At 47.6% G+C, this 16,455-nt stretch overlaps 2 protein-coding genes across 8 annotated transcripts in view; one reads left to right on the top strand and one right to left on the bottom strand.

Moving 5' to 3' along the window:
- The first annotated feature begins 186 nt into the window (after positions 1-186).
- Positions 187-7,536, top strand: FTSJ3 (FtsJ RNA 2'-O-methyltransferase 3). Of its 3 annotated transcripts, NM_001266131.1 has the most exon segments (21): positions 211-233; positions 345-437; positions 611-716; positions 980-1,026; positions 1,149-1,228; positions 1,644-1,743; positions 1,841-2,035; positions 2,114-2,229; positions 2,347-2,451; positions 2,537-2,637; positions 2,861-2,941; positions 3,033-3,179; positions 3,315-3,450; positions 4,804-4,988; positions 5,131-5,251; positions 5,328-5,614; positions 5,848-5,933; positions 6,026-6,125; positions 6,537-6,720; positions 6,799-6,893; positions 6,977-7,523. In NM_001266131.1, coding segments are annotated over 20 exon segments (2,532 nt in total). In that variant the 5' UTR covers positions 211-233; positions 345-370; the 3' UTR covers positions 7,170-7,523.
- A 122-nt stretch (positions 7,537-7,658) lies between these two features.
- The window catches only part of DDX42 (DEAD-box helicase 42), a 48,158-nt gene continuing 39,361 nt past the window's right edge, over positions 7,659-16,455 (bottom strand). For all 5 annotated transcript variants that reach the window (XM_077969595.1, XM_077969594.1, XM_077969597.1 and 2 more), the window contains 5 exons: positions 15,785-16,061; positions 13,875-14,101; positions 11,317-11,427; positions 10,019-10,117; positions 7,659-9,283 (listed from right to left, as the gene is read on the bottom strand). In XM_077969595.1, coding sequence (XP_077825721.1) covers positions 8,582-9,283; positions 10,019-10,117; positions 11,317-11,427; positions 13,875-14,101; positions 15,785-16,061 — 1,416 coding nt within the window. In that variant the 3' untranslated portion in view covers positions 7,659-8,581. The remainder of the gene's footprint in view (positions 9,284-10,018; positions 10,118-11,316; positions 11,428-13,874; positions 14,102-15,784; positions 16,062-16,455) is intronic.

Raw genomic sequence — 16,455 nt, 5'->3', positions numbered from 1 at the left:
AGGAGCAGAACTCCTCAATGTTGCCTCATTGAAACTATGTTTGTAGTTCTTGTAATATGCCTTCCTAGTCTCAACTTTCAACTTACAAAATCCGAGGACAGAGTACCGAGAACAATCTATGGCCACACTCAAAATGGCGGAAAACCTCGAGCCAGGGACGCAAGCGGAAGCGGAAGTACGTTTGCTGCATACATGTGCGGTTCCGAGTGTGGAGAAAGCGGCCGTGGGTCTAGGTAGAGTGTGCGGAGAGGGGAGCGGAGTGGAATTGCTGCGGGAAGTGGGAAACTGAAAGAGGAATCTGGTGATCCGGAAAGAGACGTCCTCAACTTCTACTTTCTCCCCAGATTGAGCGATATTCCCCCATTCCACCATGGGCAAGAAGGGCAAAGTTGGCAAGAGCCGACGGGACAAGTTTTATCACTTGGCGAAGGAGACGGGTGAGTCCAGATTCGCTCAGTCTGCGTGCGAGCGAGCGAGCGATCTCTGCCCGGTTCGCCTGCTCTTTCTGACCATTGTGTACCTCTCCTGCAGAAGGGGTAGTGGGTTGCGAGGCTGGAGAAATCCTGCTGGTGATGGTGAAGCCCTCTGCGCACTTGGTTGTTTTGTCCAGGTTACCGTTCCCGATCTGCTTTCAAGCTGATCCAGCTCAATCGCCGCTTTCAGTTCCTGCAGAAAGCCCGAGCCTTGCTGGACCTGTGTGCTGCGCCAGGGGGATGGTTCGTAACACTTGCCACAGGTTGCTCCTGGTGGCCGCTTTCTGTGTTCTGAGCTGCGATGGTTTCCAGTTTCATTGCGGGAGAGGAATCCCGAATCCCGGTCCCCTTGGAGGCCGTTTCCTTTCTTGACTGCAGAGAAAGGGCTTGGAATACGTGCCTATGATATGTTCTGGCCAGTGCACGTAACACCAGGGATGAGAGGTCAGTTGCCAAGAGGGGGACAAGGATGGCTGTAGGTTTTTAAATTCCTATTCCTTTTATAGGCTGCAGGTAGCTGCCAAGTTTATGCCTGTATCCAGCCTTATTGTGGGTGAGTAACGGACAGCTCTCCTTGATGTTTTAAGGGGTCGGTGTATAAAGTACTTTGTCCTGTATTTCTCTCCTCCCTGCTTGAGGCAACCCTTTAGAATACTCTGACCTGATTTATTCCAGGAGTGGACCTGGTTCCAATCAAGCCTCTCCCCAATGTGGTGACTCTCCAGGAGGACATCACAACAGAACGTTGTAGGCAGGTAATAGGAGTCTTTCTCTTCCTTCCCCCTTTATACGGAAACATCCACATCCCTGAAATCCTCTAAAGGCAATTTTTTTCTATTTACCATGCTTTGAGCACATTCTTGCCTGACATTTGTACAAGACCCATGGTATTCGTAGTGCCCACTCCAACCTTTATTTAGAGTCAGGGATAAAGGTGTTTGGAATTGGGAGAAGGGCAGAGATCTTTAGTGAAGTTTTTTCCTGTGAACTCACTGTCAGACTGTAAGCTCCATGAAGGTAGAGACATACTGTTTTTGTTTACTATTGTTATCTCCTGTGCCTGGTAGAGCATTTGGCCCATAATGGGCACTCAACAAATAACGGGATGGACAAATGGTTGAACCAGGGCCATTCCTGTGTTTGTGTTTCCATAGTTCCTTTTCTTTTTAGGCCCTGAGGAAGGAGCTGAAGACCTGGAAGGTTGATGTTGTGCTCAATGATGGGGCCCCCAATGTGGGGGCTAGCTGGGTCCATGATGCTTACTCACAAGGTACAGGGAGTGTGGTGTTTGGAGATCAGGCAATGGTGGAGTTGGGTGCATGCCCTCCTGGGCTGCAGTGCCTCAACTAATTGTCTCTATCCTACAGCCCATTTGACACTGATGGCTCTGCGTTTGGCTTGTGACTTTTTGGCCCGGGGTGGCTGCTTCATCACAAAGGTTTTCCGTTCTCGTGACTATCAGCCTTTGCTATGGATCTTTCAGCAGCTGTTCCGCCATGTCCAGGCCACCAAGCCCCAAGCCTCTCGCCACGAATCTGCAGAGATCTTTGTAGTCTGCCAAGGTGGGCATCATTTCCTTTCTCTTGATCCAGCCTCCCAACTCCCAAAGCACACTTTTTAATATATCTTGTCATTTTTAGGATTCCTGGCCCCTGACAAGGTTGACAGTAAATTCTTCGACCCCAAATTTGCCTTCAAGGAGGTTGAAGTTCAGGCTAAGACTGTTACTGAATTGGTGACTAAGAAGAAGCCAAAGGTGTGTTTTGGGGAATGGGGCCACCCTTGGGTCCTGGAACTCTGGAGAGGTTGGGCCTGGTGGGTCCTACAGATACCCAGAAGGGACTGCCCAATCTTCTCTCTTTTTCTCCCTAAGGCTGAAGGCTATGCTGAGGGCGACCTCACTCTTTATCACCGTACCTCAGTCACTGACTTCCTCCGAGCTGCCAACCCTGTCGACTTCCTGTCTAAGGCCAGCGAAGTGAGTCTCCAGCCTTGAGGGACATGAGGTAGCCCCGGAAACATGGCCTGAGAATCTCCCGACACCTTTCCCTCCTCCCAAACAGATCATGGTAGATGATGAAGAGTTGGCACAGCATCCAGCTACCACTGAAGACATACGGGTGTGCTGTCAGGACATCAGAGTGTTGGGGCGCAAGGAGCTCAGGTATGCAGCGGGGTGGGCATGGGGGCCAGGAGCCCTGGAGGCGGGAAAGGCCATGATGTTAGATCTCTGGGAAGAGGATATTGCTGTGCTAAAGGTTTGGGGTAGGGGCCTGAGCCTTTTGGTTTATGTAGCTGAAACCTGAAAAGGTGGATAGTGAGCCTAAAACAAGGGGGCAGGGACAAAGCGGGAGATGGCAAGATCAGTAATAGTATCTCTGGGGCAGGTTGCTACTAAACTGGAGAACAAAACTTCGGCGATATGTGGCCAAGAAGCTGAAAGAACAAGCAAAGGCACTGGACATCAGGTGAGGAGGGAACGCAGCCAGGCAGGTGTGGACGGGGTGTCCAGGGAAAGAGCCCAGGAAAATAACCCAACTCCTGGGACTGTTTTGCCAGCCTCAGCTCTGGAGAGGAAGATGAAGGTGATGAGGAGGACTCAACAGCTGGGATCACAAAGCAGCCCTCTAAGGAGGAGGAGGAGGAGGAACAACTGAACCAGACCCTGGCAGAAATGAAGGCCCAGGAGGTGGCGGAATTGAAGAGGTGAGAGGAGCTGGGGTGGAGCTTGGAGTCCACCAATGCAGGGATCCTCTGTGAAGATGGGAGAAGAAAATGCAAGGCATGGATAGAAACTCTTTGGAGCTGGGCCAGTTTTACTCCCTGAATCCACCCCCTCAGGAAGAAAAAGAAGCTGCTGCGTGAGCAGAGAAAGCAGCGGGAACGTGTGGAGCTGAAGATGGATCTGCCTGGGATTTCCATTGCAGACGAGGGGGAGACTGGCATGTTCTCCTTGCGCACCATCCGGGGTCACCAGGTGAGGTGGCATTGGGGGTGCAGGCTTAGGAGACATAAGAATCTGTTTGGGTGTTTGGAGGTTGGGGGTGTTGCATGTCTTTTTAAGTTGCTGAATGATAGGCTGTGGTTGCTGTCTTCACCACAGGGTGCCTTGGTGAGTCTAAAGTCACAAAGAAACATAAACCTAAAAGGATGAAGTTAGGTAGATAGATGACTGTGATACATTATTCTTGAAGAACTAGAACATCAGAAAAGAACTTATAATGGATGCTGCCAGGTTACTTGAGTTACAAGCACAGAGGAAGAGAGGGTCTCCCTTAGAGGGGAGCAGCATTCTTCAGTTCATTGAGACCAAGTGAGCACTCACATTAGGCTGCTTCCACTCAATACTGAAGAAGATGTTTTTCCAGACAAAATCAGGGTCACAAACAAAATGAACTTCTGTGGTTTATATGTGGAAGTGTCATAATCAAGTCATCTTTGTTGTACAGGAGGCAGGAGAGCATGGTGGCCCTAGAGCAGACACAGGCTCAGGTTTCCTTCCCAGCTCTACTACCTGGAGCTGTGTGAAGTGACTGAGCTGACTACCACTTATGCTTGCTGCCTCCCACTTATCCTTGCTGCCTCAGTTTCCTCGTCTGTAAAATAATAGAACCTACCTACTAGAGTTTTTGTGAGGAACAAAAAAAGATAGGTGTAATCCCTCATATGTGATAAACACTCAAGAAAGAGTAGTTGGGGTTTTTCCTTTGAGACAAGATCTTGTTTTGTCACCCAGGCTGGAGTGCAGTGGTGCCATCATGACTCACTGCAGCCTCAAACTCCTGGCATCAAGCAATCCTCCTGCCTCAGCCTCCCACAGTGCTGGGATTACAGGTGTGAGCCATCATACCCAGCCTAGTATCTCTGCATGAGGAAAATAAAAGGTTCTGACAATTGGTTTAAGTGGGACAGTTCTGTTGGATGTATGTTGGCTGGGCCCCTTTTATTCAGTGGAGACAGATTGCGTAGATGGTATTCTCAGGAGGTGATTGAGATGCCATCTGAGGATAATTTTTAAAGGAAAACTAGTGTTGTAGAGTATGTTAAGATTTGGTGCTATATGGGCTGTAGGGTACCTTCCCATAAGACCCATTTGTGATACCACTGAGACAAGACAGCTCAGTGGGATGGATCAGTAACATAGCCTAGAACAGGATGTTGTAAACAGGCCATTCACTACCCTGGATCTGAGCTTTCCCGTCTGTGAAAGGATAATGGATTTGCCAGTGTTCTTCCTAGTGTTGCTGAGCATAGACTGAGGTGAGAGACACAGAAAAAAAACAGTATGTTTCCTTTTAAATAGTTCACCTTTGTTTCTGTTACACTTCAGCTATTAGAGGAAGTAACACAAGGGGATATGAGTGCAGCAGACACATTTCTGTCCGATCTGCCGAGGGATGACATCTATGTGTCAGATGTTGAGGACGACGGTGATGACACATCTGCAGATAGTGACCTGGATCCAGAGGAGCTGGCAGGAGTCAGGGGACATCAGGATCTAAGGGACCAAAAGCGGTAAGGGGCACGTGTGCGCGCCAGAGGGAATGCTGCCACTCTGAGGCAGCGTTGGGGTGGGTACTGCCAGAGCCTAAGTAGGGGAGCAAGGGCACCAGCCATTCTGGGTCTCTGAGCCCCCTACTTTCCTTTGGGTCTACAGTGTGCGATTTACTGAAGTAGAAGATGATAAAGAGGAGGAGGAGGAGGAGAATCCACTGCTGGTACCACTGGAGGAAAAGGCAATACTGCAGGAAGAACAAGCCAACTTGTGGTTCTCAAAGGTAAGGAGAGGCAGGGGGCAAGACTGCCAGATGAGTCTTCCCTGGGAGAAGGGCAGCTGATGTTCTCCCATCACAGGGCAGCTTTGTTGGGATTGAGGATGATGCAGATGAGGCCCTCGAGATCAGTCAGGCCCAGCTATTGTTTGAGAGCCGGCGCAAGGGACAGCAGCAGCAGCCACAGCAGCTGCCACAGACACTGCCTTCCTGTTTGAAGACTGAGATAATGTCTCCCCTGTGTCGAGATGAAGCCCCTAAGGGAACAGAGGCTTCTTCGGGGACAGAAGCTGCCACTGGTCCTGAAGGGGAAGAAGAGGATGGCATCTCAGACAGTGATAGCAGTAGTAGCAGTGAGGATGAAGAGAGGTGAGTGGTTGCAGCTGAGAGAAGGGATGGAAAGGAAGCAGTGGCTTGAACCATTTCTCTAAATTGGGGGTTCTCAATCTTGGCTGCAGATGGGAAGGGTTAAAAATACTGTACTGACGATCCTGATTTAACTGGTCTGGGGTACAGCCTGCGTGGCAGGATTTTTGCAAATTCCATGGAAGTGCGATCTTAGTACAGAGTGGTGGAATCACTGAGTCCTCCCCTCTTCACAGCCGGGAACCCCTCCGTGGTAAGAAGCGAAGTCGTGGGCCTAAGTCAGATGATAACGGGTTTGAGATAGTGCCTATCGAGGACCCAGGTGAGAGCTCTGTATACAGTGGAATGAGAAAAAAACCACTGGACGTGTCAGTATTGGGAGTTGAGCTTTGACCTTTCTCCTTCCCTCTCTAGCAAAACATCGGATACTGGACCCTGAAGGCCTTGCTCTAGGTGCTGTTATTGCCTCTTCCAAAAAGGCCAAGAGAGATCTCATAGATAATTCCTTCAACCGGTAAAGGGGCCAGAAACTCATCAAGAGTGACCAGGGTCTGGTGGGTAAATGGGTTTTTTCTTTTTTTTGAGATGGAGTCTCGCTCTGTCACCCAGGCTGCAGTGCAACGGCGCAATCTTTACTCACTGCAGCCTCTGCCTTCCAGGTTCAAGTAATTCTCCTGCCTCAGCCTCCTGAGTAGTTGGGATTACAGGCGCCCACCACCATGCCCAGCTAATTTTTGTATTTTTAGTAGAGACAGGGTTTCGCCATGTTGGCCAGGCTGGTCTCAAACTCCTGACCTCAGGTGATCTGCCCGCCTCAGCCTCCCAAAGTGCAGGGATTACAGGCGTGAGCCACTGCGCCCCGTCCGGTAATTTCTTTAGAAAGCCTGGAATGTTGGATATTGGACAGATGTTCCTTTCCACTCAGGTACACATTTAATGAGGATGAGGGGGAGCTTCCAGAGTGGTTTGTGCAAGAGGAAAAGCAGCACCGAATACGACAGTTGCCTATTGGTAAGAAGGAGGTGGAGCATTACCGGAAACGCTGGCGGGAAATCAATGCCCGTCCCATCAAGAAGGTGGCTGAGGCTAAGGCTAGAAAGAAAAGGAGGGTAAGTGATGGGGCCTCCAGAGATTGGGGGGGGGGGTCGGGGATGGGGAAGAGGTCACCTGACAGGTTCCTTCTGCAGATGCTGAAGAGGCTGGAGCAGACCAGGAAGAAGGCAGAAGCCGTGGTGAACACAGTGGACATCTCAGAACGAGAGAAAGTGGCACAGCTGAGAAGGTAATGGGAGGACACCACAAAGGTACACAGGGCTAAAAGTGCAGCAGAAAGCAAGCCTCTAACCTGTTCTCTTCCCCCTGTAGTCTCTACAAGAAGGCTGGGTTTGGCAAGGAGAAACACCATGTCACCTATGTTGTAGCCAAAAAAGGTGTGGGCCGCAAAGTGCGCCGGCCAGCTGGAGTCAGAGGTCATTTCAAGGTGGTGGACTCAAGGATGAAGAAGGACCAAAGAGCACAGCAACGTAAGGAACAAAAGAAAAAACACAAACGGAAGTAAGCAGAGCTGCCAGGCTCACCAGGAGAGCATGGGGACTAGGAGGAAGGGTGTGGCATGGCTCAGTCTGGCCCCCTTGATAACCAGCCCAGCCCCTGCTCACATCACAGCTGTCTGAAGAACAGTGAGGCGGGGTGCCTAGAACTCCCGTGGTGGTCTTCGGCGGAGAGGACGATGTCCTCCTGCTTGCCTGAAGGAAGGTCTCCCATGAAAGCACTGCTGAACTGTGTTGACAGACCCACGACCCTTTTTTTAAACTGTTAAGGGGAAGTTCAGTGTTGGAGCGACACTCGATGTAGTCTACACCTGGACATGTGGGCCCCTTAAGCCTTCCCCCATCCTATTCCTGAATAAAACCAGGATAATGGAAGAGTTGTCTTTTCTGACAGTTTTAATAAGCACTTCCCTACATCTGAGTACGCACACTGTGGGCGGCACTATTCTAAGATGTACCAACTCATAGTGAGACAGAAATGACAAACGATCCACAGGTCCCAGTAGTAAAACATTTACTAGAGAGCAAGCAGAAAGGAATGCACATCTTAAAGAAACCTTCACAAAGTCACAAAAGTCAAAGTTTGTATATTTCTTTTCCTTTTATAAACAACATAGAACAAAAATCATCAAAATCATTTCAGCAAAAGACTTTTCTATCATTGGGGCAAGTTAAAAAAAATACAATGAAATAGAAGAAGAAGACACTTTAAAAGCTCTTGTTGGGTTTTTTGTTTAATTTTAAATTTAGCAACACCATCTCAGACCTGGAGCAATCCTAGAACAGTTACCAGGATCACCTTTTCCCTTCAATCCTTGTGGCTTCTGGGAATCTTCAGAGCCTGGGTCTGGAAGGTGTTTCCTACATGTCTCAGGGCTGGACGCAAACATGGCTGGGGACCTGAGCATCAACTCCCATTTAGAATCAGACATCTCCCTTCCCTGCAAATGTCTACAACTACCAAATTGCTCCCCAACAGTTAGTTCAATGGATTGAGTTTGCAGAAGCCAACTCCTAAAAAGGGGACTGCCTGGCCATACAACTAAGAAAAAGAAGTCGATTTATAGATGTTTATAAGGTGACACCTTAGTAAAAAATATAAGCTACGTATAATATAAACCTAGAGTGAGTTTTGTGCCCTAGAAGGCCCTTTATCCCAAGATAACCTCAACTTACCCTCATGACAACTCACCTAGAGGCAAAGGAAGCTTCCCAGCTCTACTTCCAAGGACCAAAGCAGCTTCCCAAGAAAACATCCGAAAATTCCTTCTGATGAAGGGGTAATGTCTCCAAGCTCCAGCTCTCCACTAAGGGCAGGGGGTCCTTACACTTTGGACCCCAACCCAGCCCTGAGACACCTAGTTACCGAAATCTTTCTAAAAATTAAGGACAACTGATTTCACACTTCAGCACATCCCCTCTAACTGTCCCATCGACTTTTCTTGCGTTTAGGCGGCTCTGGGACAGCAAAGCCATCAGCTGTCTTATCTGTCTTGCTGTCCACCTTGTCCATCTTGCTGCTGTCCACTTTGGGTTCCATCTTGGGCTCCATCTTGCTCTCACGATTACAAGCTTCTTTCCTGCTTTCCCCATTCCGACCGTCATTTGCACCCCGGTTCTCCCCATGCCGGCCTGCGCTTCCTCCATGTCTGTTCTCTCCATGCCGATGGCCATCAGTGTGACGGCTGCTGCTTTCTGGGTGGCGGTATCCATCTCCATGGCGACCACCATCTCCATGACGTGGGCCATCGCTATGCCGATTGCCAGTCTCTCCGTGACTGTGACGGCTGCTGCCCCGGTTCTCATATCTCTCTCTTTTCCCGTTGCCGCCCCCAGTCCCTTCTCGGCTGTTATTCCCTGAAGCTGTGTTGTTGACTCCCTGGGCTCCAGCAGATGGGTAGGTCACAGGGGCACCACTGATGTTGCCAGTATTGCCAAAGCCTGGAATGCCCTTGGTGGCACTGGCAACAGGGCTGTCAGGACTGTTATGGCCCTGTTGTGCTGAGTTAGTTGGAACAGAATTCAAGCTCCCTGCGCTAGTCCACCCACTTGCCCCAGCAGCAGAGCTTCCAGCCTTCTGATTACTTAAACTGGCTGCAACAAAGTGACTCTTGTACTGTGACTGAAAGAGAAAGAGACATCAGGAGTAGGTAAGATAGCAAATTCAAGAAACCTGAATATACAACTTGGCAAATGATGAGGTTTACAGAAACACTATGCTATCTTGGCACTGTGACTTTAGTGTCCCGCTGGCCCCACAGTATGGTCCCTTTTTTTCTTGTGCTATAAAGGAAAACTTGTGGATCTCTGTGGAGAGATGGACCCCCAGTGTTCTGAAATGTACTTTTATAGCCTGATTGGCTACAATAAAGCATCTGTGTATTTAGCACATTTATCTGTTATTTACCATTCAAAACCAAAAAGTTCTGAAAACTTAAAAAAAATTTTTACGCTGAAATTTAAGTTTGACAGCAAAACCTGCCTTGAACTCATTCTATCGATTCACCTTAGTGTGACTATCAGTACATTTTGCTTCAGAAGTGAGTTGGAGGTGGGCGCCTGGGAGGTGGGCAATACTGCAGGCTGTTGGGAAGGGAGGGAACACACACCCTGCTGCAGGACAACAATCCCAGGCCCTGAGTGTGACTCAAGTAGACCAGCACAAGGGGTTCTCTAGATCAATTTGCATGTCCAAGTAAGCTACTGTTAGGTTTATATTCAAAATCCAAGCAGCGTGAAGACCCTAAATCTAGCATCAAGCCTGTAAGCCCAGCTACAACCAGGAAAACTAAGCCCCTCTTGTCATTGCCCAAGAGTTACTGCTGAAAGTGCTTTTAATGAAATGCTTATTTCAGACCTGGAAAGCTGCTTTCATTGCCGTTAGTCGATCTCCCATAGCTCCTGTGGAAGGCTTGTAGGCCTCATAATTGCTCATTACATTGTTATTTCCTCGGTCCTAAAAAAAATAAACACAACTATGAGGATGAAAAAATAAGCAGGAAAGCTCACTGCCATAGACTAGCCCTCATTATAATGAAAACCCTTGAAGTGGGAGCTGCGAAGGAACTGGATACTTTTAGAAGGCTACTTCTGCTTTGTGAGAAAAGACAGTGACAATCATTTAAAAATGCTTATGCCCTCAACCCAGAAATTCTACTTCTTGGAATTAACCCTATTAAACAGAAATGCAATCAGATTATGCCCAAAGTTGATCATATATTATTTACATACACACATCCAATTAAGTAAGTAAAAATTATGTTAAAGATGAAAAGGCTCTGAATAGCATATTGTGTGACTGCTAAGGCCCTGAATCAAGACCATGAAGGGTCTGAATTTCAGCTTAAATGCTTGTCAGTGTAACTTTAGGTGTCTCAATGTTGTTATCTGTACTAACTTCCATTTGGTGGTTGTGAGGATTAACTGAGCTAAAATATCGGATTGCTTGGAATGGTCCTGGCACATATAAAGTGCTCAATAAATATTAGCTATTATTATGCATAATCATTATTATAATAATGTGGGAACAGAGTATGTAATTATCAAAGATGCCAAGCTTAACTCTAATGCTCCAGAAAAGTATACTGGCAGCTTTCTTCCCTGGCTTAGGAATCAAAGTGACAAAAAACAGGTAGTTAAGAAAGGCCACCAAAAGGGTACTTTTGTTACCTGGCTTGTGAGAAAAACTAGCTCCCAACTTGGAAATTCCTGATCTATTCCGGAGTTTAATGACAAGATATAGCTAGACTTTATAGTGACCCTATGGCAACATTTCCCTAACAGCAGGCTTTAGGCCAGTGTTGAAGGGCTGTAAAAGCAGACTGCTGGGCCCCAACTCCAGAGTTTCTATTCACAAGGTCGGGGGTGGGGGATGAGTTTGCATGTGCTGTTGGTCCAGGGACCACAGTGTGACATCACTGCTAATCTAGAATAATTTCCTGAGCAAGCCTAGTCAACCAAGTACACAAAGATGCTTCTTCAATAGAAAGTTACCATAAGAATGAGCACAGAATTGACTCAAATCAGATTAAATACAAATTCCCTTCTAGACAGGGTTTTAAACTCACTGAGGCTTTCCTGGGCAGATGAGAATATTCCTAATGACATTCAGGACATGAGACCAACCCTAAAGACACTACTGTAGTCTAGACTCACCATGTTCTCAGAGCCCAGGCCAGGCCGCTCCCTATAGCCTAGGCCTCCTCCACCAATGTTCAGCTTTTTTCCTTTCCCTCCTTTGAATCGAGATTTCCGAAACCAGGCATTCTGCATTGAACAAAATTCAAGGTTAACTCAAGGAAGGGAGAAAAGACCAGAGGAAGAGGATGAGGACAAAGAGGAAATTAAGTGGGAAGGGGGAACTCTTTGCTTAACTTTCAGCCAGCACATTTATGCTAAGGGAGGAACTGTTCACAGGAACCACAGATTAGTTTCTCCTTGGTAGCATAATCCACCAAATTTGAAAAGCGGCTGAGTTCCTTATCTAAGGCTTCCTATAGTGCTCCCTCCCTCAGGCTCTCCTGGAAGGGAAGTTGTTCAGAAAAGCTTCAAACACAAAGAGTCACTTTGGCTACTTCTAACTTCCTTGAGAAAAATGAGATTATTTTTTATTTCTCAAACCATATACTATTGGACATAAACATGTGGAGCTTAAAGAAATGGTGTGTTCAGAAGCAAAGGAAAAACGCTATGTGAAGTGAGGCTTATCAGAACTGACTATAGGGGCAGACTCCCAGAAAGGATGGTAGCCACACAACTGAAGATTTACCCACCAAGCCTAAAAGTTTTCATTGAACTTGACCACTGCCACGATACTACTCATCATATTTACTCATATTCTCTTAGGAATGCAGGGCGGTGGCTCACACCTGTGAATCCCAGCACTTTGGGAGCCAAGGCGGGCGGATCACTAGAGGCCAGGAGTTAAGACCAGCCTGACCGGCCGGGCGCGGTGGCTCAAGCCTGTAATCCCAGCACTTTGGGAGGCCGAGACGGGCGGATCACGAGGTCAGGAGATCGAAACCATCCTGGCTAACACAGTGAAACCCCGTCTCTATTAAGAAATACAAAAAACTAGCCGGGCGAGGTGGCGGGCGCCTGTAGTCCCAGCTACTCGGGAGGCTGAGGCCGGAGAATGGCGTGAACCCGGGAGGCGGAGCTTGCAGTGAGCTGAGATCCGGCCACTGCACTCCAGCCTGGGAGACAGAACGAGACTCCGTCTCAAAAAAAAAAAAAAAACAAAAAACAAAAAAAAAAGACCAGCCTGACCAACATGGTGAAACCCCGTCCCTACTAAAAATACAAAAATTAGCCAGGCATGGTGGCACATGCCTCTAATCCCAGCTGCTCGGGAAGCTGAGGCAGGAGAACTGTTTGAACCGGAGAGGCTTCAGTGAGCTGAGACTGCGCCACTGCACTCCAGTCTGGGTGATAGAGTGTGACTCCATCTCAGAAAAAAGCGGGGAAAAAAAAAAAAAAAAAGCAGATATCTCTGGGAAGGTTAAAGCTTTATCTGACAATCAAGTATTACCAGCAAAATAAAGTGCTTGAGAGGTAGGGCAGCAGGCTTGGGCAAAGTTCTGAGCACAGAAAGTCTGAGGTACAAAAAGAAATGGAAGAAAATGCCAAAGACAAAATCTGTCCTGTTTAAAAGGTCATTTAGGACTGGCTCTCTGTGCTCAGGAGCAGGGGAGGAAACATTATTCTCTTCTCTCTTGCAGTTCAGGTCCTTTACTCCTAGGACCAGAAACTCGGGCACTGCCACACTGCAGCTGAGTTGTACCAGTTATGTGAGCTGGCCTAGGCATTTGACAAACTCTTAACAGTTTCTGCTCTCAAAGTGTTCCAAACCCATTTGTAATTTGGGGACAGCATGGATTCAGATGACTCTAGGTTTGATTTGTTAGAATGCCTCACTTAGCTTTAGACTGGGAGCATACCTGGAAGATGGCAATCAGTGTGGTCAAAGGTCTAAGATCTCAGACTGCTGGGAATAGTTAAGAGGCACTATATAAGCCGGGCACGGTGGCTCACACATGTAATCCTAACACTTTGGGAGGCCCAGGCCAAGGCGGGAGGATCACCAGATGTCAGGAGTTCCAGACCAGCCTGACCAACATGGCAAAACCCCATCTCTATTAAAAATACAAAAATTGGCCAGGCATGGTGGTGGGCGCCTGTAATCCCAACTATTTGGGAGGCTAAGGCAGAAGAATCGCTTGAACCCGGGAGGCGGAGGTTGCAGTGAGCTGAGATTGCGCCATTGCACTCCAGCCTGGGCGACAGAGCGAGATTCTGTCTCAAAAAAAAAAAAAGGGGGGGGGGGGGCGGGCACTATACTATACACATATTGTTTCAAAGACATCACACATTTTTAGCCCCCCAGAAGAAAAGTTTTATGGGAGAAGAGCACTAAGAACAGTAACCATCTTTGAGATTAAATTTACTCGTAAGTGTGCTATGGGGTGAAATTACAGGGACAGATTTTAGTACAAAGGAATAGCTTTTCAAAACAGATGTTGTTGAAAGAAGGAGAAGACCAGATAAGACTAGATGAATTTCAGTATCTCACAATTCCTATCTGTACCTCATAAGCCCCACATCCTCCCCCCCACCCAACTTTCTTGTCAAGTTTTTATGTTGTCTGCTCCAGGACTGCTAAACTGTCTTGGTCTTACAACTAGGAGCAACTGAAAGTGTGCCCAGTCCCTCACCTGCATTGCCAGATCTAGGAGTTCCTTAGAAACGTGTTGATTGGCTCCTTCTAAGTTCCGGACCAGGTCACCAGCAAAATTGCTGTCCTTGGGAGTGAGCAGGGTATAGGCCACACCTTTCTCACCCGCTCTTCCCGTGCGGCCAATCCTATGCGTGTGAGTATCAATGTCTCGTGCCACATCATAGTTAATGACAGTCTTAATTGAAGGAATGTCCAGACCACGGGCTGAAATAAAAAGCAACCACATTCTTTTATTCTTCATCTGTAGTCAAAGGATCAAAGTAACCAGAAATGCTAGTGCTCTAAGAAGCCACATTTCCTTTATCTAGGGGAAGTGCATGGGTTTGGTGAGCTGAGATACAGGCATGTTAAGTCACCACCATAGATTCCATGATGTTAGGCCTTCTAGTGTAAGGAACTTTTGTTTTTTATTTTTTTGAGATGGAGTCTCACTCTGTTGCCAGACTGGAGTGCGGTGCCATGATCTCAGTTCACTGCAACCTCTGACTCCCTGGTTCAAGCAATTCTCCTGCCTCAGCTTCCCAAGCAGCTGGGATTATAGGCACACGCCACCACACCCAGCTAATTTTTGTATTTTTAGTAGAGACGGGGTTTCACCATGTTGGCCAGGATGGTCTCGGTCTCCTGAACTCAGGTGATCTGCCTGCCTCCGCCTCCCAAAGTGCTGGGATTACAGGTGTGAGCCACTGCGTCTGACCAGGACTCTTATCTTTTGCATCAAGAATCTGCCATGCCCTCTTCTCTTGCACTGGGAATATATTTTTAAAATGTGTCATGAAGCTGAGAAGTTCTCTCCTTTCTGGGAATATCAGTGTTTAAGGGTAGTTATTAAAACTTGACAGAACAAAGCAGAAATAATATTCCAAAAACTGTTCTCATCCTGAGTGAAGTTGCCCAACTAAGCTGTGTATAGTAGATCAATGTAAGATATCTACTATATTCAGACATACAATAAGGGCATTCATTGCCTTTTTTCCCCCAGTGACTTCTAGCTGCAGGGATTCTTTTTTTTTTTTTTTTTTTTTTTTTTTTTCTTGAGACAGATTCTTGCTCTGTCGCTCAGGCTGGAGTATAGTGGCCGGATCTCAGCTCACTGCAAGCTCCACCTCCCGGGTTTAGGCCATTCTCCTGCCTCAGCCTCCTGAGTAGCTGGGACTACAGGCACCTGTCACCTCACCTGGCTACTTTTTTCTATTTTTTAGTAGAGACGAGGTTTCACCGTGTTAGCCAGGATGGTCTCGATCTCCTGACCTCGTGATCCGCCCGTCTCGGCCTCCCAAAATGCTGGCATTACAGGCTTGAGCCACTGCGCCCAGCCGCTGCAGGGATTCTTTGATCAGAGAGAGACACTAAGTGAAAAGTGGTGTCGGCCGGGCGCGGTGGCTCAAGCCTGTAATCCCAGCACTTTGGGAGGCCGAGACGGGTGGATCACGAGGTCAGGAGATCGAGACCATCCTGGTGAACACAGTGAAACCCCGTCTCTACTAAAACTACAAAAAACTAGCCGGGCGAGGTGGCGGGCGCCTGTAGTCCCAGCTACTCGGGAGGCTGAGGCAGGAGAATGGCGTGAACCCGGGAGGCGGAGCTTGCAGTGAGCTGAGATCAGGCCACTGCACTCCAGCCTGGGCGACAGAGCGAGACTCCGTCTCAAAAAAAAAAAAAAAAAAAAAAAAAAAAAAAAAAAAAAAAGAAAAGAAAAGTGGTGTCTAGAGCTCCAGACTGTGATCCCTGTGCTGAACTGCTGCTTCCTTGGGGGTTTGGGAGGGGATGGCCAGTCAGGCCAATAGTCTTTCCATCAGCCTGCTCAGATATTACACGTCTTATACAGTAAGACAGAGTACCCTTATAGCCTAGGAACTTAATGTTGTTGAAAAATTCATACTCTACCTGCAACATCTGTGGCCACCAGGACTGGGATGTCCTTTTTCTTAAAGTCTGAAATGACCTTGTTTCTCTCACTCTGATCCATATCCCCATGGAGCAGCCCAAGATTATGACCCTCCTGTTTAAGGTTATTCGCTAGCTCTTCAGCATTGGCTTTTTTAGTAACAAAGAGGAGGACACTCCCTGAAGAGGTAAACTCTACCAGACGCCGGGTAAGCCAGTTCCATTTACTAGGTCCAGAATGGAGAATCTCCACAATCTGTGTCACATCTTCATTTGCCTGAGAAGGAAGAAATGAAACAGATGATTGTGACATTGGAGTCACAGGCCACCTAAACAAGGACTAGCATTGTATTTTCTACCTGCATCGAGAAGACCTTCAACAATCCAGTTCTCCTTGGGCCTTCCTTCAGCAAGTCAAGTGCAGCTCAAAACTCACCTCTCCTTTTCAATCACCTTGCTCTCCGCCTGGTGTATATACCTAATTTGTATGCCCCACTACTTTCTAGAGCTTTCCTTAACAATAACCATGGCAAGCAACTGAAGGATTCTTAAGCAGCCATAACTGAATTCCAAGTCCCAATTCAGAGAAATTTTCCATATAGCGCATATGTACAGGTAAGAAATGAAACCTGATTTTTGCCAGGCCTTTCAGGTCACCCTTTCCCTCCTGT

The sequence above is a fragment of the Macaca mulatta genome, chromosome 16 (assembly GCF_049350105.2).
Source record: "Macaca mulatta isolate MMU2019108-1 chromosome 16, T2T-MMU8v2.0, whole genome shotgun sequence".
Taxonomy (NCBI): Eukaryota; Metazoa; Chordata; class Mammalia; order Primates; family Cercopithecidae; genus Macaca; species Macaca mulatta.
The sequence above is the reverse complement of the archived record's forward strand: the minus strand, read 5'-3'. Positions and strand labels throughout refer to the sequence as shown.